The sequence below is a fragment of the Passer montanus genome, unplaced genomic scaffold (genome assembly GCF_014805655.1).
Source record: "Passer montanus isolate IOZ18808 unplaced genomic scaffold, ASM1480565v1 scaffold34, whole genome shotgun sequence".
Classification (NCBI taxonomy): Eukaryota; Metazoa; Chordata; class Aves; order Passeriformes; family Passeridae; genus Passer; species Passer montanus.
This window is the reverse complement of record NW_024368152.1, coordinates 8971701-8994889: the sequence shown is the minus strand read 5'-3', so window position 1 is coordinate 8994889 and position 23189 is coordinate 8971701. Positions and strand designations below refer to the sequence as shown.

Below are 23189 nucleotides of genomic sequence, written 5' to 3'. Positions count from 1 at the left end.
ATTAAAAGGCTACCTTCATTTCAAATTCTGTCTCCAGAGCTCCAGGGTAAATGTTTATACAAGGCAGAGACACACAGAAGATAGAGAAGACTGAAGAAGCAGTGACTGCAGGCTGTCCAAATACGGCTGCTCTCGTATTTTTAACAGAGAACTTGAGATGCCGCAGAGCCTTATCAACCCCAAACATCTTTGTTCCCATACCAGCACGCACAGGCCTGGCAGTATCACTGCACTGCAGTGAGTCTGCTCAGCAAACCTGGCAGTGGGAGCAAAAGGCACCACTGTGTTCTCAGGGACAGGAGGAAAAAAGGTTATTGGCTTCGCCCCAGCAGGATGGCCTGTGTCAAAGAAGAGAAGCCCCACAAAACAGCTATCATGGATGGATGACAACATCCACATTCAAAACAGATGGACAGCTTTCGCTTAGGTCACACTAGGAATTAAACAAAAGCAAGATTCAAAAATTCTGGGCTGGGGTAGGATTCCTGACTGCTCCAATTTGCTCCAGTTCCTGTCTGGTTGCTCTTGGCTCCAACATGCTGTTCCCATGTCCCAAAACAGCCAGAGCCCAGATGCTGGCCCCATCTCCCTCAGTAAACTCTTTCAGATTTAAAAGGCTCTGGGCAAAACACTGCAGCTGAACAGCAAAAGTAATATAGGTTACACTGGACAGCCCCAGTAAGAAACAGGTAGTGGAGACTGGAGATACAAAAGCCATGCTTTACAGGTTCACCAGTTCTGCAAAATCACTCTGCCACTATCAAAGAACACAGAAAAATAGAAAAGTCAGGAAAAAATTTATTTTTGCCTTTATTACAATATATATTTCTACTCTTGTTGCATTCAGCAGATCAAAATGAAGTGTTAAAATTATTTTCATCACTGCAGTAGCACATACATATACAGAGTAAACACTGTATATAAATAGGCTTTCAAATAATAACAAACCATATCTACAAATAAAATATACCCAATAGCTCTTTCTCCTCCTTCGCAAATTACAGCAGTAACATTTTATCTTCAGCATAACTAATGACACAAGTATAGCATTCTTTCCCTCCCATGACCCAGCTAGAGTGGTGTGGTCATCAGCATCAAGAAAATAAACATTAGTCACTCTTCACTGGTGCATATTCTAGTTTCTGTGTATTGTATGAATAGAATGTACTGTGACTTAATGTGTCTGCATACTTATGTTAACATATTCTTTCTGTAACAAAAACCAGCATTACACTGCAAGCAAGGTTGATTTTTTTTTCTTTCACAGAAAGAGTAGAAAATTTTTTAACCACATATTTTTCTTCTACATGAATTAACAAAGCAGTTTAAATATTATGCTAAAATTATTCAGCTACCAAATCAAAACGTCTTACATGTTCTGGAAAAGTATGGTGATGCTTCTAGCAGGTCAAACGCTTGATTTTCATGTAAGTGTCTTTTTTTTGTCAGTAAATTTGATAAAAGTTACACCAACACACATTCCTGACAGTGTTCAGTTCTATTTCAATTTCAGATACAAAAGGGGATGCAGCAACTCAGAAGCGAAGCGCTGAAAGTCACAGAATCACAGAAAAGTTGGTCAGAAGGGACCCCTGGAGGTCATGCAGTCCAACTTCAGCCTTAAAGCAGATGGATACCAACACTAGATCAAGTCAGCCATAACCCTGTTTAACCAAATCTTGAAAAACGCTGGGACAGATTCTGCAGCACCTCAGGGTTATCTCTACCAGCACTGCACTGTGGCCACAATCTGACAATTAAAATAGTTCCTCATTCACATTATCATTTGGTTTTAAATACTAAAGGCAACAAACAACCCTGGATTGCCTATTTATTAAGTTATAAGTAAATATATCACAGGCTTTAATTGTGGAGGACCTACTTTTTCTGGCAGGACCTACTTTTCTGGTGGGAGTTGCTGTGTGTACCATCTTGGGAAAACAGATTTAACTACTGTTAAGGATAAAAAACCACAAAACTGACAGCCTCTCACTGAAGAGAAGGGTTGGTTTTATTTTATATATTTTACATAACAAATGGCTTGAAATAGGCCTTTTCCAAAACTGAATTTAAATAGTATGCAGCTAGTACATCTGTCCATTTATACACTCATTAATGACAAGTATTAATAGATAATTAAAGGAAAGTGTGGCTATATTTAGAGATGCAACCATCTCAGTTTGGCAACCTGCAATCCCCACTGATTGTCTTTCAGAAAATCCATCCCATATTTCTTACACCTTGAAGTAAAAAGATATTTGCATTTTCTTTAAGCTTTCAAGAGAACACAATCAGTTCTGGGTTGTCAAACACTCATTTCTTCCCCTTTGTGTCTAATCCTGATATGTCCAAAGCAGGTATTTACCTTTCCTGAAGTAGCAATGTTCATGTGAAAGGAAGACTTAGGGAGGGCTCTCCACTGCACACTGCAGCTATGTAAAGCATTGCACTTGTTCTCATTACTGTTGAAGGCACAGAGAAATCACAAATTGGCCCACTAAGATCCCAGAAAAAGTCTTCAGTAGTAAAACTCAGAAAACCCCTACCACAGAGTTACCATCCTGTCTACACTGCTATCACTCTTGACATGCAAAACGAGAATTTGCTGTTACAAAAGAAATGTGATACAGAGAAGCCATTTCCAAATTTCTGGGTAACCAACCATAATCACATCTTAAAATTTCTCCTGGACCACTCTGCCTTTCTGTTATTAAACTCTTAAGCAAAAACACTACAAAGCAGCTGCAAAACATTTACCATAGCCTCAGATCACAAGCTGGCAGAGACCACAGCTTGTGAACCACCAGTGTAGTCATACTGAAATACAATGTACATAGAAGCCCATGATGCCATTTTCAGCATTTCAGAGAACAATTAGACTTTTCAATATATTCAAAAGGGAAAAAAAAAAATCTTTCCTATCTATAACACATTTGAAATCATTTAGCATTTGGGCACTTGGAGTCCATATTTTAAGTACCACATTGTGTAAAGGTAGACCATTTGGAAAATGTTATCAACTGATCCACAGTATTGCTTTTAGTGCACACAGTTCAGTCTTAAGGCTGTCAAAAGCAATATCTACAGCTTGTGTCTGGATAAATAAGAAAAAAAAAAAGAAAAAAAAGAGGAGATTTCATTATCTTAAAGGAGAGTAAATTGCACTAAAAGTATCCATTCTTTATGATACAAAACAAAGCAAAAAAATCCATACAGTAAAAACCTGAGATGCATCATTCACCAGCATCAAAATTCACATTTTAACCAAAGTAGTATTTCAAACAAAACCTTTCAATTTTTAAAAAATCCTTACTATTTTTGGCTCAGTAAAAAATCTTCAACCTCAGCACACTGTGTGTGGGAAAGATGTGTTTACTGAAAATCACCCACTTCAGTAAGGTGGGCACTATCCATAGTGGCCTGTATCTTCCACTTGAACACCTACCTTGATCCAAAAAGCTACTCCTGAAGTATGACAGTTCTCAAACTGAGAAACACTGGAAGAATCTGGCCATCCTATTTCATTTACTTTCTATTTAGAATACACCTAATTTATTTCCTCAGAAATGTCCCATGTCAAAACAGGCTGGAATAAATCAAACACAGCTCAATTGGTTTTAACAGCTACACTGATTTACATCTGCTGAGGATCCAGACCAGTAATTAACTCTAACAAACAGTTGTTGGTCAAGCAAGGGGAGAGGGGAAGAATCATTTGCTCCTTCAGAGAGAAGGGTTTTGATACACAGATTGCAATCCCTGTCTGTGTCACCAGATAATGTCAGGAATGGTGAGCACCTTCAGCTCCCTTACTGGCAAGGGGCTCTGACAGGATGGACATGGCTTCAGTGATGCAGAACAGATGTGGAATCACTTCACAACCTTATGGCACGTTTACCTGCAACCCCAACATCACTGCACTTTTATTGACCTTATATAATCAAAGTGCATGGCAAAATTTGAGGAGCTGGGAGAGGACCTAGAAAAGCAACTCCTATTCCTAACAAGATTCCTCTTGTCTGCAAACCTGACTAAGTATGAAAAAGCATTCCTAAGTTTGTTCACCACAGAAGAATAGAATGCTCACAACTTCACAGATTCCAACTGAACTGTCAACAGCAAAAGCCAGGTGGTGTCCTTTCAACATAAGCCAACCCATTCTTTGAGGTGAGACCAACAATTTGGAGATGGGGTTAAGATGAGGCTGGATGTACATCCTGAGTTTCAAACGGTGGCAGAGGTTCTCTCCAGTACGTGAACTGGCTGTAGGTGTCAGAACAAGGGAAGTCTGAAGAATGACTTCTTTTCAGCAAAGGGAAAATGTGATCTACCACTTCACAGAGTCTGACATAGCTGGAAAATAATTTAAAAAAAAAGAATATGGAACCATTTCAGATCGTCTTATTTTGAACTTTTTAAATGTCCTCAACCACTAAGGCATGACTACATTTACAAACACACAAAGTGGACAAGTCACCCTCCTCAAAGGAATGAAATTAAATTTAATTTTGGTGTCCAGCTTCCAGAAAGGATTCACAGTTAGGATAAGAAATTCATTCTAATCCATTCATTCTAGCATATGATACTTACCTAGTGAGAAACAGATGCCATTTTACACCCAGATCATCTGCTAAAATATTCAAGCACCACATTCTGCTTCTCCATTTCTGTCCAGCTTGGCTCAAGCAGCTCCCTGTTCAACTGATTATTCATATTTTATACACATATGGCTCCCCTTCAATTAAGGACACCAACACTTAACATTACTAAAAGCTATTCCAGTGTTAGGGATTACCAGTGCCTAACCATCTTTCTGGAAGCACTTGACCCTTTCTTCTTTGTTTTCTGGCTCTTCTAGATAGGAGATCCAGGAAAAGGAAATTTTGAAAAGGCCAAAAAAAGGCAGATGGCATCAGCAAACTAGTGGGTCTCATTTTTATGCAGACTAAATCATCCACTTTTAAATCTTTTACAAGATTAAAGTAGAAGGAATTTATTATACTAAATACAAAAAAATTTATTTTTGTCAGTTTAACTGAAGGGAAGTGGAAAGTCTGTATTTTATTCTAAATCTTTTTTTGTTTAGTTTGAAGTATTAAGAATTAAAGAATCTTTAATTACTAAAATTGAATGGATTTTTGGGCAACTTGAGTCATAAGTTACAGTAAATTAATTTAATCCATGAAGTGTTAGGGATAAGAGATTACTTACGACGAGATGTTTGTCTTTGCATGCTCTTGTATAAGTTCTCCTTTGGGGTTAACTGTAAATATCCTGTTTAAAGAAACGCCCACTTGTTTGTATGAATAAACATCCTAAAAAGAATATAAAGAAGAAAAATCATGATTCTGCCTTTGCAAAATCATCTGTAATCTTGCTGTAATACATTACACAAAAGAACATATTTACACAGAACTGGTACTAAATTTACCTACTTAGTGTGTGCCTGAAATTCTCCATTATGTTACAAATTAGGTCAATCTAATGAAATGTTCATGAAACAGACAATTTCCTGCTAGATAAGAAGTTTGCCACTTCAGTTTAAACTGTTAATCAAAATCATGTTCATTTTTTTCAGTAACTTCCCTTGACACAATAATAACATTCAGTAAAGAACTAATGACATTTGGTGTAAGAGCACATTAGCACCTTCATTTTTCTTTCAGAGAATATTTAATGTCCTGTGTGCATTGTACTAAGTATGTTACAACAGTGTACAGAGGTTAAAATGTAACTGACACATCAAACAGGAATTATTTTTTAAAGACAAGGTTACAAAATTCGTAACAATATGTCTATACTAAAGCCATCACTTAGCCCCTGAGTTCAGATTTGTGGCATATTCATATGGCATACTCCATGTCAGAACAAGGGGGAAAGAAGGGAAAGCAAGAAATATATGCCAAAACAGGAGCAGTGAGCCCCAGCAGGTAATGCAGATACAACTATGGGACGTAAAATTAGGAGTCAGAATTAAGAACGTCTTCTACAAAATTGAGATTGTTAAAGAAAACAATAAGTTTTGATCTGCTCTGAAGAAAAGCTTGACAAAACCAAAGTAAAAAATATCTCCCAGAAGATCAGAGCAAAACCAATTTCCATTTTGCTAATATAAATCATGGTTTTAAAAGCCAAGATGGTGAAAAACTGGATTTTTAATGAAGCCACAAAGTTTATTTTTATTTCTATATTGTAAAGACTGTTCAAAAAAATCAAGTAACGGAAGAAAAGTGAAGAGCAGTCACTTCAAGAATTCAGCATCATGGCAGTCCACACACTGTCTACACCTGCAACACCCATTTGTACAGAAATTTCCCTGAGTTTGTTCTGGGAAAAAATAATCCAAACAAAAAACAACAAAACAACAACAAAACCAACCTCAAAAAAAAAAAACAAAAAAACCACCAAACCAGAAAAACAACAGAGAACCCAGAGCAGAAAACTGAGAAATCTGTGATCCTGAGCTATACAAAATCCGTGGCACATTGCACACCTGAAGCCTGCACTCTGGCGTCAAGCATGGGAGTGAGCTACCAGTAATTACTTTAGAAAGAGTAACTTACTGTTTGACTTCAAATATTATTGAAATAAAATCATTATTTTAATGCATGTTTCCCTGAGGTTCAAAAAAATATTGAACTAGAGGTAGTTATTATCTGTAATACAACATCATAGAAGTTTTTTAAATGTTATTTCATAATCATACGTTTAAAGGTGCCTTGATAATGGAACCTAAGCTGCCTATAATATGACAATTCAATACAGCAATGGGATAGTGAGGACCTCTGTAACCTCTGACATAATGCTTTTAAAGAAGGGATAATTACATGCCAGGGTCCCCCCTCAGCCCAAGTCCATGAGACTGTTTCCTTCTCTAGATGCATACCAGCATCCTTTGGTCCAGGGCAGGAGTCTTCCATGGCCCAAACATCCAGTCTTCCAATGGGTGACAGAGATCTGCCTTTGCTTTTCTATGTCCAATATATCACTTTCCATATAAAGTAGAACCTTTTGACTTTGATGGGACATTCAATGTCTTTTGAGTGTACTTAGATAAGTGTAAGTCCCATCAATATTAATCTGAAATATTTTCTGTCTGCCCACAGTTATCTCACTGACACTGTATGTGTGGATTAAAATGAGATCACTGTTTCTACACAAGCTTCACTGCTAATTTATGCAGATATAACCTAGTTACTTTGCTGCTCTTCCCTCTCTGAATCCTACATCATAGTATTTTTGAGAAAGAACCGTAATACTTTCTTGTGTACAGGGCTTAATAAAATGTTCCTAATTGTCATTTAAAGCTTCTAATACAACAGAACCATGAAATAACAGCAACATTTCTGTTCTCTGCAATAGAAATAAATTCAGCTATTACTTACAGCAGGTCTGTTTCCAAAAGCAGCATAAAAGGGCTCTGTGTTAGGATAAAACAAATTCTTGATGTCTGTCAAACATTGAACTTTAAATTTTTCTGGCTTCTTTTCTATGACCTCCCTGAAAAGATAAAAAAGGGAAGTTGAAGAAGTACATGTGAAATACACTACAAACCATGTTATCTTCTTCATTCAACATTTTCACCTAGCTAGATACTACTGCATAGCATACACACTTCTCCAATAAATCTTTAGAAGTCACATTGCCCATGAAGACAAAACAGTATTCCCAAGCTTAAATAATGGGCACAGTAAATAAATCCTCTGAAACAAGGTAACTTCTATTGAAGCTTACGTTACAATGATGGCTACTGAGCAAGGATAGTGGAGTAGATGCTAAATCAATCCTTATGAGACATGAACTCTTACCAAGTAAACTGCCTCCTGAGAGCTGCAGAGTGATTCATAGATTATATTAGCCCTCACTGTTTAGGTGCTTTTTTGGAAATTTTATTTTTAAAAGGATTGCAATCACCGTATGTGCTAGAAGAACCTCAGCCTGTTAAGACAGAATCACAGTCAGGTTCTCCACCACTGCTAATTAGCAAAAGTTAAGGAATAAAGGAATCTTCTATTTCTCTTCAGCTGCTTCTTGTGGAATAGAGAATTCATTAATGAACAGAGAAGTTATCTCATCTCTGGGCAAAAGCCCTTTCACAACAGCTTCTCTTGGCAAGAGGACTGAACAGGTGGCAGAGTCTGGAGTTCCCATAACATAGGAAGATGCCAGCATGACACAAAAACACTTAAGAAGCTCAGAATCCAAGATCCTAGTACCAACACAAATGTCAAGGAAGATGTGAATAGTACAGAAGCTTCATGGGAGTAAAGCAGCACTTTGGAACAGCAGATCCATGTATAAATCAATGTCTGAGAATGTGCAAAAGATGAATAATACCACCCTTCCTCAGTCTCACATGCACCTGATCTCAAACCTACAAGGATTAAATTTACAAATAGAACAGTGAAGTCATTTATTGCCCACACACCTCAGCAGTTACAATAGTGTACACTGAAAGATGGGCCTTCCTTAGTCTAAACAAGATACCAAAAGGAGTTTAATTTTAAAGGTATTTCTAGATACAAGGAGCATAAGATAACAGTAACTGCCTTTCACTGCATTTATTACTTAATCAGTCTGAGAAGTGCACTCTAATACTGCCATGGTTTCTTCTATTTAGAACGTGACTGGTAAGACAGCCTGTAGCATGTCACTCAATCAGGAGAACATCTGAACAACCTTCCATTAAAAATTCTAATGAAATATATCTTGTCACAGCAGCTTTTAACAGCTTAAAATATTTTCAGTAATCACTTGACATGCTTCGCTGAATTAGGCAGAAGGTACAGTATTCATAATCTGTGCTGTTATTATTCACTCACCACAGTTCAACACCTACAAAAGATAACATTGTCCTCACAGAATCCCACAGTGCAGTCAGGCATTTAAAAAGTTCACTTAATTTTCACATTAATTTCTTCAAAACCCATCAACAAATAACCTTCCACAAAAATATACTTATGCCAACAAATACCTTACAGGTAAAGACAAAAGTGATTGCTATGAAAATGTCCAAATTTCTCCCATAGCTAAATATGAACATACGATGTTAAACACACCAAGTCACAAAGCAGTACCTACTGGTAAACAGTGAACACAGCTGGGCCTTAATATACATCTAAGATATAAACCAGACAAAACCAGATATTGAGTAACTACTCAATTTTGGTCTTTCACTAACAGAATTTCTTCTTAATTAAATTTTGCACCAATATGTAAAAAAAAAATTATTAATTATTTCAAGCACTTCCACTTAAAAAAGCTGATCATTCAGCCTCCACCAACCTTTGTTTCCTTCTCTGTAAAAGCAAAATTGCATTACCTGTGAAGAGCTGAGAATAGGCTGCTTGGACTCAGCAAAACTGGCCCCTGAGGCAGCACAGTTCCTCTTTCATTGACCCAGTGCAAGTATCCTCTGGTCATGCCTGCCATTCCAATAGCTCTTGCTGAGCAGTACAAAAATTTATATCCATTTCTGTGAGCAGATATAAAAGAAGAAACTACTGTAAAAATAAAGCAGGTGTTTAGATAGTAATAATTTTGAGGGTTTACTTTTAAATGAATCAAATCATGGCTGTTAAATAGTATGTTTAACCCAGACTTAATTTAAAAGGAGCAAAAACATTTATGCCAGAAACTGGGTAATTAAAACCCATCTAGCCCCGCTGCATTTAGTGATTATGCCTAAAGAGAGCTCATTTATCTCTGCTCCTCTCAGGACTTATGACTCTTTACGGTTATCTTTCCCCCCCTGTCTGGTGGAACCATTGTCCTTAGAATTAACTGGAAAGACATCTGTAGAGCAAAACACTTGGCATGAAGCAAACAATGGTATATTGGCCCTTGCTGTATTAGAAGTGTTGCATTTCTGCCTCTCTGGCCTCTGCAAGAAAAAGATGTCCAGCAATAACAACTTGAGCTTCAAAACACAGTATGAGAAGTAATCTTTAACTTGACACTGAAATGAAAGTTTTGGCATAAGTCACAGGTTGCCTTTGACTCTGTTCACGTTAGAACAGAATCCTATCTGATATTAGCTCAACTTAATACCAGCTTACTTTCCACTTCGTATTAAAAAACTAATTTTCATAAAATAAAGAAATACTGTATTCAGCACACGCATGGTCATTAGATCTAACTATTAAGCATTTATGTGGTGTTCTGCTGTAATATCTAGCCACGACATAATTAACTCAGTAATTTGAAAACCAACATGACTCAAATCTATTTCTTCCCCTATGTTTATGATCATCAAAGCCCTAACAACTGATAATGCTGGCAGGCACAGAAATAACAACTGCAATTAAAAAAATTAATTAACATTTTCACCCAATGTAATGCAGAGGTTATACATAAAACGCAGCATGTGAATTCCCAGACTGTCCTGTCTTTTCTGTGAACACGTTTGTCTAACATGCAGAGAAGTGTCTCTGGCCTAATTTAGATTCCAATATCCATAATTTATAATTCATCAGCCATGTAAAACAAAAAGCAATAAACAAACCTTAGCAAATCTCTAGTACACAGGACAAATCAGATTAACTAAGAGGAGAGTTGTGATGTGTACCAGAGGCTTTTCACACATTCATGGTAATTTAAAAAATATATTAGAAAAGGTAGCATTCTTGTAATAAAAGAAAAACTCACAGATAGGGGGCTTTTGTTATCACAGAGCAGGTTTTGCTCTGCATACAGGAGACATTTACACTGTGTAAGCACCACTAAAGCAAGAAGATACTGATGAAATTGTCACCCTTATAGATTAAGAGAAGCCTAGAGAAATTTAAATTTTTACACGCAAGTAAAAATAATAACAGGCCACAGATAAACACAAGCCACAGATACATGAACAGATTTATTGAGTACTCACTGGCTCACTTTATGGTACAACTTCGCAATCCCTTGGTGTGTCCAGTCTTTGCCAAGAGTTGGCAAAATATGACCTAAAGTATCTGACCTGAATAAAGGAAAAACAAAATAACTTAGCTGAAAAAAATCCCATACTTATAATAACAATCAAGTCTAATACAAATCCCACTAACTTACTTGGAAGCTGCAATTGAAAACAAGGTATTCTGTAAGGACTGATTGTCACCAGAAGAGAATTAGTTTATTTCCCTTTTTTTTCAGATAGACTGACATGCTCATCCTTGGCCATGTTATTTAAATTACTGCTGTGCCCCAAGATGGATAAGCTTGTGCCCCAAAAGGTAACACAGAAGTCACAGCACACAAGCATCACTCAGCCCTATAGGAGACCACCAATGCTAAGCATAATTTTTGAGGTTTATGTTAAATGTTTTCCAAATAAAGCAAACCTAACCACAATGGACATTTATGGGAAATTGAAAGTATGAGATAAATCACATTTTAGCTCACTTCAAACCAACTTCTCCACATTAAGCCAGGAGTTGGTCTTGTGTAAACTACTTTGAAATATTCATTCTGACTTCAATGTATTTCCAGCTTTATATTTACACTATAATAACAAATAGTGCAAATGAGCATCTTGCTTGACAAAGTACTGTACAGATACACAGCAAGAAGTCCACACCCTGAATAACTTGCATCTTAGAGGAAGAAATACTAGGTAGTGGTTTAGGATGGATTTGCATAGGCATTGTAAGGTGAAGTGATCCAGTAACTCCGGGCAGATCAATAGCAGAGAGAATAGATCCCACTCATTTTATTGAAGCTTAAGAAAGCAAAGTGGGGAGAGATGTTAATTTACACTGGCAACAAATGAGAAGTTTGACATACAATGGATAAATCACAAGAAAAAAGAGAATTTCAGTCTAAATCAAGTATTTTAATAACCCTCAGATTGCTCTTGAAAATTATTTTTCCCTGTTCTTTTTCCTAATTAGATATAGCTAAGTTTGATTTTGAAAGAAATTAATTTCAACACAAATTAAACATCTCACTTCAAAAGACAATGCTTTTTATTTCAATGTATTTTTATTTCATCCTTTCCCTGTTACACACACTATTGTTTTCCCTAGTGTCAAATACAGTAAATAAATAGAAACCAGCAAGTCAGTGAATCATTTAGGTCATTCCAAAATTATGAGTTTTACCCAAAGTACTAATCTGAAACTTTCAATCAGATTCTAGTTGTGAAATTGATTTTGGAGTCTAGTCTTCTAAGTAATAATGCCCAACACTGGAATGCCCCAGGAATGCCATTTAAAACAAAATTCACATATTTCTTATTTTTAATTACTCCCTCATATTTAATTACTCCTTTTAATTACTACCTACTTCATGAGTGTGATGCAACAAAAAGGTCAGGATTTTGCAGAAGGTCCTCCAATACTGCTGTAAACATCATCATGAAACACCAACAGGTGACAAATGATGGGCACATATGGCATGTGTCTATTAAATTATGAATTCAACTAAAGATGATGTATTGTTTGAAAGCCAAATTTAAGAATTAAAAAAAAATTAAAACACAAAAAAACCAAAACCAAGAAACAAAACATTCCAAAACACTTGTATATGAAGATTCTATGAATAACACTCCCTGTTAATGTTTTCCTTTAAAATAAAGAGTAAAATCCTTGTATATAAAGTTTCTCCCTGTTCATGAACTCACCGTGTGATTGTTCCATCAATATCAGAAATAACAACTTTATCATCCCAATTCCAGAGGTAAATGGTGCCTTCACAGCGGCAAGTGCCTTGATACTGGGTTGTAACACTAAAGGTCACATCATTGGGGCCATTCTTGAGCTTTAAGCTTTTCTGCAAGACATTATCAGCAAGGTGATCAACAAACCAAGCATGTGAAATGGACACAGTGTAAAAGCTGCACATGAGCATTGCCTTGCTGTATTTGGCTGGGGAAGCTGGTGTGGATTTCTCCTCCCATAAAGTTAAATCCATTTGTGGGATTGTTTTTGCCCAAAGACCAGAGTACACTTGGGGGGTACTTCAGAAGGATAGGGAGAACCAGTATGTGTCTTAGGGAGATTTACCCTTGGGGGAAAAATAATCAGTGGTGTAAACTGTATCTTGAAGGAAGCAAAGTAACAGCAATGACATGAACTGATGAAGAATGAATTTGGCAAGGAGCGAGGGAAATGCAATGATAACCTGAGTGGACCAGTGTCGGTGCCAACAATCAGGTGTGCTGCTCTCCTGTCCTGACCACCCATTCTGATGAAATGGAGCCCAAGTCATGGATCTGGAGGGGTGGAGGAAGCCCATAGAATGGGAAAGTAACATGTATCTATGAAAGGACAGGATAGGAGTTAATGAAATGCATGTTTGGTATAGACATGGTTTAAGAATGCAAGAAAGTTGAATCTGGGGGTAAGGAGGGATTTCAATAATGAAAAATAAATACAATGGTACAGTTAGAAGATATATCAATTATGTGGGACATGAGTGTGATACAAATGGTATGAAATGGGGTGGAAATTGCCTTAGTTCTTCCTGAGCTGGAGTTTGTTTCCCTACAGCTGTCCTCACAGTGCTGTGCTTTGCACTGGCAGCTGGAAAGGTGTTGGTGTTTTGGGTACTGCTGAGCAGTGCTGGCACAGCACCAGCACTGTCTCTCCAACATTCCTCCCCCATCAAGGGGCTGGGGGTGGGCAGGATCCTGGGAAGGGACACAACCAGGCCAGATAATCCAAAGGGGTATTCCACACCATACAACATCAGCTTAGAGATAAAAGTTAAGAAAAGGAGGAGGAACGAGAAGCATTTGTTATTTTACAGTGTTTGCCTCCCAGAGCTGAAGCCCTGCTTTCTGGGAAGTGGCTGAGCATCCCTCACTGGTGGGAAGCAGAGAATATACTTGTTTTTCTCTTTGCTTATTGACCTTATGTTCTCTCCCCTGTCCCACTGAGGAGTGACAGAGTGGCTTGGCTGGGCAGCTGGTATCCAACCAGTCAACACAAATTGGCCACACTGAATTTTATTGCTTTCCATAGAGGTACTCTGAATAACAACAGGAAAGGCTTACCCTGTGTGGTGTCTATTAGGCACTGATTTATAGAACAGAACAGCACAAAACAAATAAAAAAATTCTGTTTCACAATCAGGTAAATTAAAAAAAAAAATCCCCAAACATTCACATAAACAGTAACAAATGATGGAATGGGGACCATCTATAGGCATTTCCCACTTTGAAAGGCAGATGCATATACAGAGAGAAATGTGAGTAACAAGAAGTTCCATAAACTGTAATTATGACCTCTTCTGGGGGATTTGTGTTCTACAGTATTTTATCTCTTTTGTACTATAGCTGACCTTTCACACCACATGAACTGTTACCCTTCAGCCTACACTAACTATCCTTAACTCCCGCACTTTGCTGCCCTTCACTGTCTCCTGTGCCACTCAGTGGCATGGGACAAGAGGCTATTGATTTGATTCTATTTGAGAACCTAGCTGATCATTTTCCCAAGACCTGTAGGAATTTCATACTCTTAGTATATCTTTTCCTTCGTTATCTTCCATTGCAACTTTTCAGTTAGTTAAAAAGTGAAAAGGAGGTGAGAATACAGAACTCATGGGTAACTGATGAATCTCATCCACTGTTTCATCAAGAAACCAATTTGAGAGCAGTTTTAACTTCAGCTAATTTCTGCAAGGTTTCTGAAACTGTAAAGTCCCACTTTATTTGTGTAACCCCTGCTCTCTTTTTCCAACAGAAAATAACCAACATATCTCATCTGTCTCTTGGGAAAAACTGCATTTCTTAGAAATTATCTAGGCAGTGAGTGATGGGCTGTTAAATGCTGTACACCTTATGTGTGTTTCCTTCAGAAAATCAATTATCTGTACCTAAGATGACAAGACGTATTTCCCTATAGTAGCCCATTTTTCCAGATCAAATTGAAATGTACAGAACACAAAACTGCAACAGTTTTGTCATCATTAGCCAAAACACCTCTGTCACAGAGGTGAAGAGAATTGGCTTCAAAGAAATGAATAAGCTCCAAAGAAGTCAATAGCCTGGCCTCATTATAAATTCACTAGCAGCTCTTTCAGAAGTTACTAACAGAAAACTCTATTTATGTAAAATATGACTATCTGCTTATAAATGAAAGAAAAGGAAAAGAGAAGGAGAAAGAAGAGACACCTGTTAACATATACACATTTCACATACTACAAGGAAGGATGTGGTTCCAATACACCTACTCAGGTGACAAATTCACACTTTGGAATTTGATATTTTTCTAAATTAAATCCCACCTCCAAACCCCAGCACTTGCTACAAGGAACAACATTCATGTTTAATACAGAAAAAGAAGGGAAAAGGCTTTTTTTGAAAAATATAATGAGAGAATTAAATGCAAGACATAAGAGCTAATTAAGCTTTGAAGCCTGAATAACAGTAAAGGTTTATGTTGTGTTAGAAATGCCATTTCAGGACAAGGATGTAAAATTAACTCACAAGTTGGTCAGAAGTGAGTCGAAGTGATTTTTTGTAACTGATTCCAGACAATAATGAGAGATGACTGGAGTTGGTTTGTAATGACCCGAGGTTTTGTTTGGCAGCTCTAGGGTCTTCATCGCTTGAAGAAGATTCATCTTTTATTCTGGAACATTGCACACACAGAAAATGATGTTATCATGCCCGTAAATGCATCTCAGTAGCCATTAAAAATGCATTAACAGTGAGTCACCAAATAAGTCATTGATTCTCTACTACCAAGTACTGTCTCACAGGAGGTCATTCACATCTGGAGTTTTAATATATCAATGAAGTACCAAACCTTCACTCACACATTCCCCATTATTCAAACTTGGATTGTTACAGGTAAGTGAATGGCTATAACAATAGTTTCATTAAATTTAATGAATATAAATTAATGTATTATACTAACTCAAAAATATCATTATACAAAAATAATACCCACTAGATACTATAACTACAAAAAAAAAAAAATCCTCTGTTCTCAAAAGAAGAAAGAGGCACTTGTTATGCTGGCTTTCTATGCCCCTCTTCTCTCCTCCCCCAAAGAATTTAAAAATTAATTTTAAAAATTGCAGGTTATGAAAGTTTTATTATAGAAAATAACTCCTCCTGTTCTTTCAATGAGCAGCTTCAGATAACTGGATTATTTGTTTCTGGGATTTGCAGGATTACCCTGTTCAGAATACAATGATGAAAAGTCATAAAACCTGAGCTCCCTCACAGTATTCTGTTTAAATGCACATTGGAATAATTATTTTTGTTCTCCTACAGCCATTTTTTAGAGACTTCTTAAGGGTATTCTTCCTCAGAAAGAAGGTTTTCCAATGGTAAAAAAAACTATCACTTTAGGTGTAAGTTAAAACTCTTTCAGATCCTACAAATATGATCTTTAAAACAATCAGTATTTGGCTTTTTATTTCAATCACCTAGAGGTTTGATGTTTGGTAGTCTTGACCCAATATCAAGATACTGCATGTCATGACTAGCAACATTTAAAAGCCAATCTTATTCTTTGTGACATGTGATCTCAAAAGCTTTACTCAACATCCCACTTGTCATATATTGCTTGCAAACAATAAATTTTTAATGAGAGATTTCTAATGCCAGTTAAGATTTAAACAAAGAATACCAATTTCAGAATCTAGTCTGCTTGAACTCTTAATCCTACTTTAAACCTTATTTTTAAAAAACTTTGTAAGAAACAGACCTATATGTCACTTGTCATCCTTAAAAGGAAACTTGTCCTTTCCAATTTACTCTGGTTCTCAGTCTCAGAGAGGCAACACAGACAACAGCTAATCTCCTACATAATGAGGAATCCTCCTTCCACCACATTTGCCTGGACTGCAACTGCTGACCACCAGAAAGAATGAGAGCTTTTTGTTTCAGAAGGGCGACTCCTGAACCTCACTTAATGAGTATAAAGCATATTTGAATCTGGTCCTTTTCAGCTCTAACTGCAGCCAGCACAAACAAGATGTCTCTACATTAAGACGCATATGCACAGAAAAGGGACAAGGTAGGAGAGCTGTCCCTGGCTAACTCATCCCTCTAAAGCAAGCTAAAATTTATGTCATGGAAACCCTCCAAGGTGAGATTCTGGCTGTACAGTGTGATTCGTTAGGGGCACAAGAAGGAAGAGACTTCTGCAATCCTGGAAAGAAGCAACAGAAAACCATGACTATTGCCTGTAAAAAACACTCTGGAAAGTCCCTTAACTTTCCAAAATATGCAGGAACCAATTAATTTGTCAGGCCATAAATCTAAACAAACAAAAAATTTTAAGCAACTGGGATCTGACAACAGCTTGAGTTAATCTCTGATGTTCTCTTAAAAACTCTAGAGAAATACATGTAGCTTTGGAGAACTGCTCCAACTACAGTGTGTTTCCAAGGAGCTGGAATGTGAGTCCCAGAGCTGCCAGCCAAACCACAGAAATGCCAGAGTGCACCCACAAGGTCTGTAAGCCCTGCCATGGGTAGAGGCCTCCTATTTGCACTTCTGTGGTGAAATGAGTAACAAATTTAAAGTATTTCACTGACACAGTATTTCTTTCTTCGAATAGCTGAGATAACTTGCTTTCATTTTTAAATGATCACTATTGCTTGTTTTAGGTACAGCTGATTTTGGGGGTACCTGTTTGTCCTGCTCATCTGTGAAGATTCTTCTGTAAGTCCACTCTCACTCATGCCTTGCTCTGGCTTTGTTTCCTGTAAAAATACAAGTATGAGTAGCTGTGCATCTCCTGTTGAGCAGAAAGTATATGTTTTTAGAAAAGTATTTGAAAATCAAATTCTGCCTTGTGCAGACTTGGTAAAAATCAACAGTATGTTTGTCTCCTTTGTTTGTAGGCAAAATAAAACTCTTAAAGAATAAAGGCAGTACAAAGAACTAAAAACTGTAACTATAAAACTCAGAACAGTAATTAAGATTTAGGTTTGCAGGGAAGAAGTAGAGAAATACCATATTTAACATTTAGTACTGTTGAAGTTCTGGGATCAACTCTATAGCTACTCAGTTCATACACCTCAAATAGCTAGATTTCACTTGAGAAAGCAAAGTATGACTTGGGAGAAGGGAAAAACCCCACAAATTACCTTTCAGAGGATCATTTAATTCTTAAATCCAGTAAAACTTTCTAAACTGCTTTTATGTTAAAAATAGATGCTGAACACTCCCTAAGTCATTCCACAAGATTTTTAAATAGAGAATAGTTCTGCTTTACATAGTTCCATTTAAAGTTGCCACAGCTCAAGAGGTAATCAAATACTTCCAGAGAAAATCCTGAAAACTTCAAACAACCATAGAACTAAAATCTCATGCTCTGAAACCCACACGCCAGTACAATGGTTATCTTGTGCAAGGTTAAAGAAGTTCTTGACAGAGGCACGACCATAAAATTGTATTAAAAGTAATTTTCTCCCCTCAAGTACTAACACTTCAGTAGTATAAATTAATATGAAGAGGTTTTACTAGCCAACAATATTTCATATAAAGCTGTGGTTTTTTCAGTTTTCTAATGTTTATTCATGACTTTAATATTGTGATAACAAACTTCTAACGCTCTGAAAAGAAACTGAAAAAGACTTTAAATCCAACATATATAGTCAGTTTGCCATCTTAGGTTTTGCTGAGTTTTTATAGCTCACTATACTCATAAATATGTCTGCTCTTTGACTATCAAAAGAAAGATGCTGAGAGACAGGTAATCCGAGTGAAAATTTTGAATTAGTGGCACAAGTCTGATTCTAGGTTTCCAAACAGAGATTTAATACATTACAAACTACTGCCTCAGATCTGTGTAATGAAAATAAATCAAAACTCTTCAGGCAAATGTTTCAGGTAGGGTCTGATCCAAAGCTGAACAAACCAGACCACAGACCATGTTTAATGTGCACATCCTCAGTCAAACTGAGTACCAAGTTACCTTCTGAAATAAAGTTCTGAAGGATGAGTATGCAGACACCCAGCCCTCTCACTGCAAGCAGAAGGAAACTCTGCTTGCTTCTTAAACTTACCTCTTTAATAGTGCTGTTCCTCCCTCTCCAGGAAAACCACCATCTTCCACCTTTCTTTGGCATTTTGTCCCTCATTATAGATTCCACAGTTGCCTGTGATAAATGGATGGTAACATAAAAAAGGCCCAAAATAAAGGACAACCTGACATACGTAAATGAAAAAGTGCCAAACACACAATTTTAACTGATAATAAATAGAATAAAAGTAAACATACTGTCTGTGGACCATAAATTCTACTAAAGCAAAATCTAATGGTATCCAGAGCTGCTCTGAAGTAACTTAAGCATGAATACTTATGGTATTTTTAAAAGGAAAATGAAAAAGAAATCAAATCAAAGAAGAAAAAAGCATAAAGAGATGTTAGTATAACGTCTAGAATGGAGAACCTGCTATTTCTAAGTTTAGTACAAATTATGCATTTAAAAAAAAATCACTTCCTGAAGGAGGTGTCATGCAAAACAGCAACAAACTGACATGCAAGAGAGTTATTTACAAAGTTTATATTTAATCACCAGCTTAGCAAAAAGTAAAGAAGCTACTAGCTCTTAAGAGTTTGTGAATTATGAGTTTATGAATAATCATGCTATGAACGTGACTGAAAATGTTAGCATAGTTTCTTTTATAAACCTTTTCTACTTTACATTGGTTCTACATACTAGACACCAGTAGAAAAGTTTCTTTCAATCCATAATGACTGGAGCCTTATGCATTGTAACAAGGGGAGCTGAATTCTTTCACTCAGAGAGAAGCAACAGATGGAACAGGAAAATGTTACGGTAAAAATGGCCACAGGGCTTGTTACACCCTAGAATACACACTGTATTTCTGAGCTGATAGCTTCCATTGCAAGTCAGGTCACCAAAAGAAAGGTGTGATGTTGATTAATGATTTTTAAAGAAATTTTAAAAACTAAGAACTTTTAGCAATTAAGAGGAGACTGTGTTCAGACAATGTGTGGCACAATGGATCCCTTTTCTCAGTTTTTCCATAGATTTTCTTCACTATATTGTCTAAAGCATATTAGAAAAAAAGAAAGGACAGAAGAATAAAGTTGAGTTTTTCAAACAAAATAAGAAAAACAGGGAGCAGATGGAGCTATGGAGAATGGAGTGCCACAACTGAGGAGAACAGCAACCATTGAAGGAGATTCTCAAACATGTCAGTAACTTCAAGTTGATATCCTATAGACTTTTAGTGGGGAATTCATATGCTTACAATTAGATGTGCATATAAATGTATTTTACAGAACATCAGTAATTTTCACCCATTTTCAAACACTTCATAAACTGTTTATTATTAAAGTATCTTAGTATTTAAATTCCTTAAACTCATTACTACAGCAAATCAAAACTCTAAGTAACAAGTCATGAAGAAAACCAGTAGGATGACTGGTAACATAAATGAGTTATTTTAGCTTCAGAGGTACAGTAAACCAAGTAAACCTTTCCAAACATACAGATTGTTCAAACTATAAATATTGGCTTCTCCACTAAATTAAAACTGCACTCTCAAGAAAGTTATCAGCATTCATATTAAATTAACCATTAAGAAAACCCAAGCATATTGAATTACATGCTCATAGAAGATTTTTCTCAACTGATAACCTATATGAATAACGATGTAAGTATAAAGCTGTCGAAAGAACTGCCATCTGCTGTAACATTATGGAAAAATATTTTATAGCACTTCTTTCCATTTACCCATCCTAGGCAAAACCCAAGACATCTGGGTCAGGCTTTGAAGTATTTAATTTAAAATGCAGTTACCTTACGTTATTTTTATTGCCACTGAAGACCCAAGAGGCACCTACCAAGGTCTGAATCACACTGTGTTATCACCCAACAAATACAGAGTAGGATAACTATGTACCTTCTGTGGGCATTTGAGTTCCATGGGATGAATCCCACCTTTGATGATTACCACAACATTTGCAGTAATGCACAAAACATCTGGCTCTGTGACATCTTTGAAATTCAAGCAATGTCTCCCAGATACTTGGGATTTTTAGGCTCAATTAATTTTATATTAGGATGGTACCATGCAGCTGCACATGACTGCATATGGAGGTAATGTGGCACTAAGAAACAAACACTGGCAAAGAGTATTCTGGGCTTTAGAGAAATTTTTAGTTTTCACAGTGATGGCAACAGAGATAGCACTTGAATTCACACAAAACAATCCCAAAGATATGTGAAGTGCTGCAGATGGCAGGAGGAAAGCTTAGGTTCAAAAATGTATTAAATCCATGTCTAACCAGGACACAAAATGGGGATAGTGGTAATACTACTTCTTTATCCACATTTACAGTAATTCTTTAATACATTTACAGTATTTCTGTCATGAGCACCTACGTGGCACCAGGTCATGTGGCACTGAACTAGCTTCTTCAGCACATTTATATAAGCCAACACAAACTATTGTCACACAGTCATAGAGCTATCTGGCACTGGCTACCTGGTTATGAACAACCAACTGAGAAACAAAAAGCTAGCAAGCTGTAGGCCTTCCTCATCTAGTATTTAAACTCACGTTTCACTGAGGTTATTGATATTTATTTAATAAAATATGCAGTATACGTATAAAACAGAAAGCAAACACCCAGTGTGAAGCTACAGCAAACACTAACATGAGTCAATGTAATTTATGTTTAAAATCCATATTAATGAAATTTTTTAAAAAGTTTTCCTACTTCAAAATACTTGTTATAACTTTAGCCTAGCAAACAAACACTATTCACAGACCAAACTTAGTCCTTATTTAGGCCATGGTTATATGTGGGTAGATTTTACTGATGTGCAGATTCTCTTGTACAACAACCCATTTCACTCCCTTCATCAGTGGCACCATTTTAAAACTCATCCTCTTACCAGCCTTCATGTTAAATCTCACCTTTGGCAAAGGTTTCTGGAATGCCTGCATTGCCAGCAGAAGGGGACCAGCTGTCGTCCAGTTGTAGTACCTGGGCATGCAAGGGAGACAATTACAGCATTTTGTAATCCCAAAGTCCCAATTCACCACCTACCTGGTATTCACCACCTGGCAGGTTAAAGCCATGAAGCACAGGTCAAACTCTGACCTGCACTAGTAACAACAGACCCATCTGATTTCACAGAATGCTCACAGGTATTTACCACATACATTTTTCAGAGTATGGAAGAGAAGCTGGGCCTTGAGCAGAAAGGGTGTTTGTCACACATTACTCAAGTCATCACAGAATCACAGAATGGTTGGGCTGGAAGGGACCTTAAAGATCATCTAGTTCCAACTCACCTGCCTTGGGCAGGGACACCTTCCACTAGATCAGGCTGCTCAGGGCCCCATGCAACCTGGCCTTTAGCACTTCCAGGGACATCCACTACTTCCCAGGAAAATCTGTTTCAGTAACTCACCATCCTTACAGTAATAAAGAATTCCTCCTAACATCTAATCTGGACCTCTCCTTTATTCATCTAAAACTGTTCCCCAGTATCTTATCACTATTACCATATAAAAGGTTCCTCTCCCTCTTTTTTCTAAGTCCCCTTTAAGTACTAAAAAGCTGCAATGAAGTCTCCCCAGAGCCTTCTCTTTTCCAGGCTGAACCCCAACTCTCTCAGCCTGTCCTCATAGGAGAGGCACTCCAGCCCTCTGATCACCTTTATGTCCCTCCTCTGAACTTGCTCCAACAGGTCCATATCCATCCTGTGTGCTGGAGACCCCAGGGCTGGGTGCAGCACTGCAGGTGGGGGTCTCACCAGAGCAGAGGGGCAGAATCCCTTCCCTCAACTTGTCCCTGCTGCTTTGGACGCAGCCCAGGACATGTTTGCCTTTCCGGGCTGCAAACACACACTCTTGGCTCACATTCAGATTTTCATTCACCACAACCCCCAAGTTCTTCTCTACAGGGCTGCTCTCAATGAGTTGATCTCCCAGCCTATACTCATATCTGGGATTGCTCCAAACCAGTTGCAGCACTTTGCATTTTAACTTCTTGAATTTCATGAGTTTCTTGTGGGCCCTTTCCTCAAGTCTGGCCAGGTCCCTCTGGATACTATCACTTCCTTCTGTTGATTCCACTGCACCACTCAGATTTGTGTCATCTGCAAATGTGCTGAGGGTGCTCTTGGTCCCACTGTTATCGAAGAGCACCAGTCAATATCTCTTCAATATTGAAGATATTGAAGAGCACCAGTCCCCAGGACAGAGCCCTCAGGGATACCAGCTTCCATCTGGACAGAGCTGTTGACTGCAACTCTCC

The 23189-nt window shown here is 37.3% G+C and overlaps 1 protein-coding gene across 4 annotated transcripts in view; it reads right to left on the bottom strand.

Moving 5' to 3' along the window:
• Positions 1 to 778: 778 nt before the first annotated feature.
• The window catches only part of LPIN1 (lipin 1), a 78593-nt gene continuing 56182 nt past the window's right edge, over positions 779 to 23189 (bottom strand). For all 4 annotated transcript variants that reach the window (XM_039715599.1, XM_039715600.1, XM_039715598.1 and 1 more), the window contains 10 exons: positions 21842 to 21911; positions 18952 to 19044; positions 17570 to 17643; positions 15410 to 15554; positions 12599 to 12747; positions 10871 to 10957; positions 9323 to 9475; positions 7386 to 7500; positions 5212 to 5315; positions 779 to 4353 (listed from right to left, as the gene is read on the bottom strand). In XM_039715599.1, the coding sequence (XP_039571533.1) occupies positions 4194 to 4353; positions 5212 to 5315; positions 7386 to 7500; positions 9323 to 9475; positions 10871 to 10957; positions 12599 to 12747; positions 15410 to 15554; positions 17570 to 17643; positions 18952 to 19044; positions 21842 to 21911 (1150 nt within the window). In that variant the 3' untranslated portion in view covers positions 779 to 4193. The remainder of the gene's footprint in view (positions 4354 to 5211; positions 5316 to 7385; positions 7501 to 9322; positions 9476 to 10870; positions 10958 to 12598; positions 12748 to 15409; positions 15555 to 17569; positions 17644 to 18951; positions 19045 to 21841; positions 21912 to 23189) is intronic.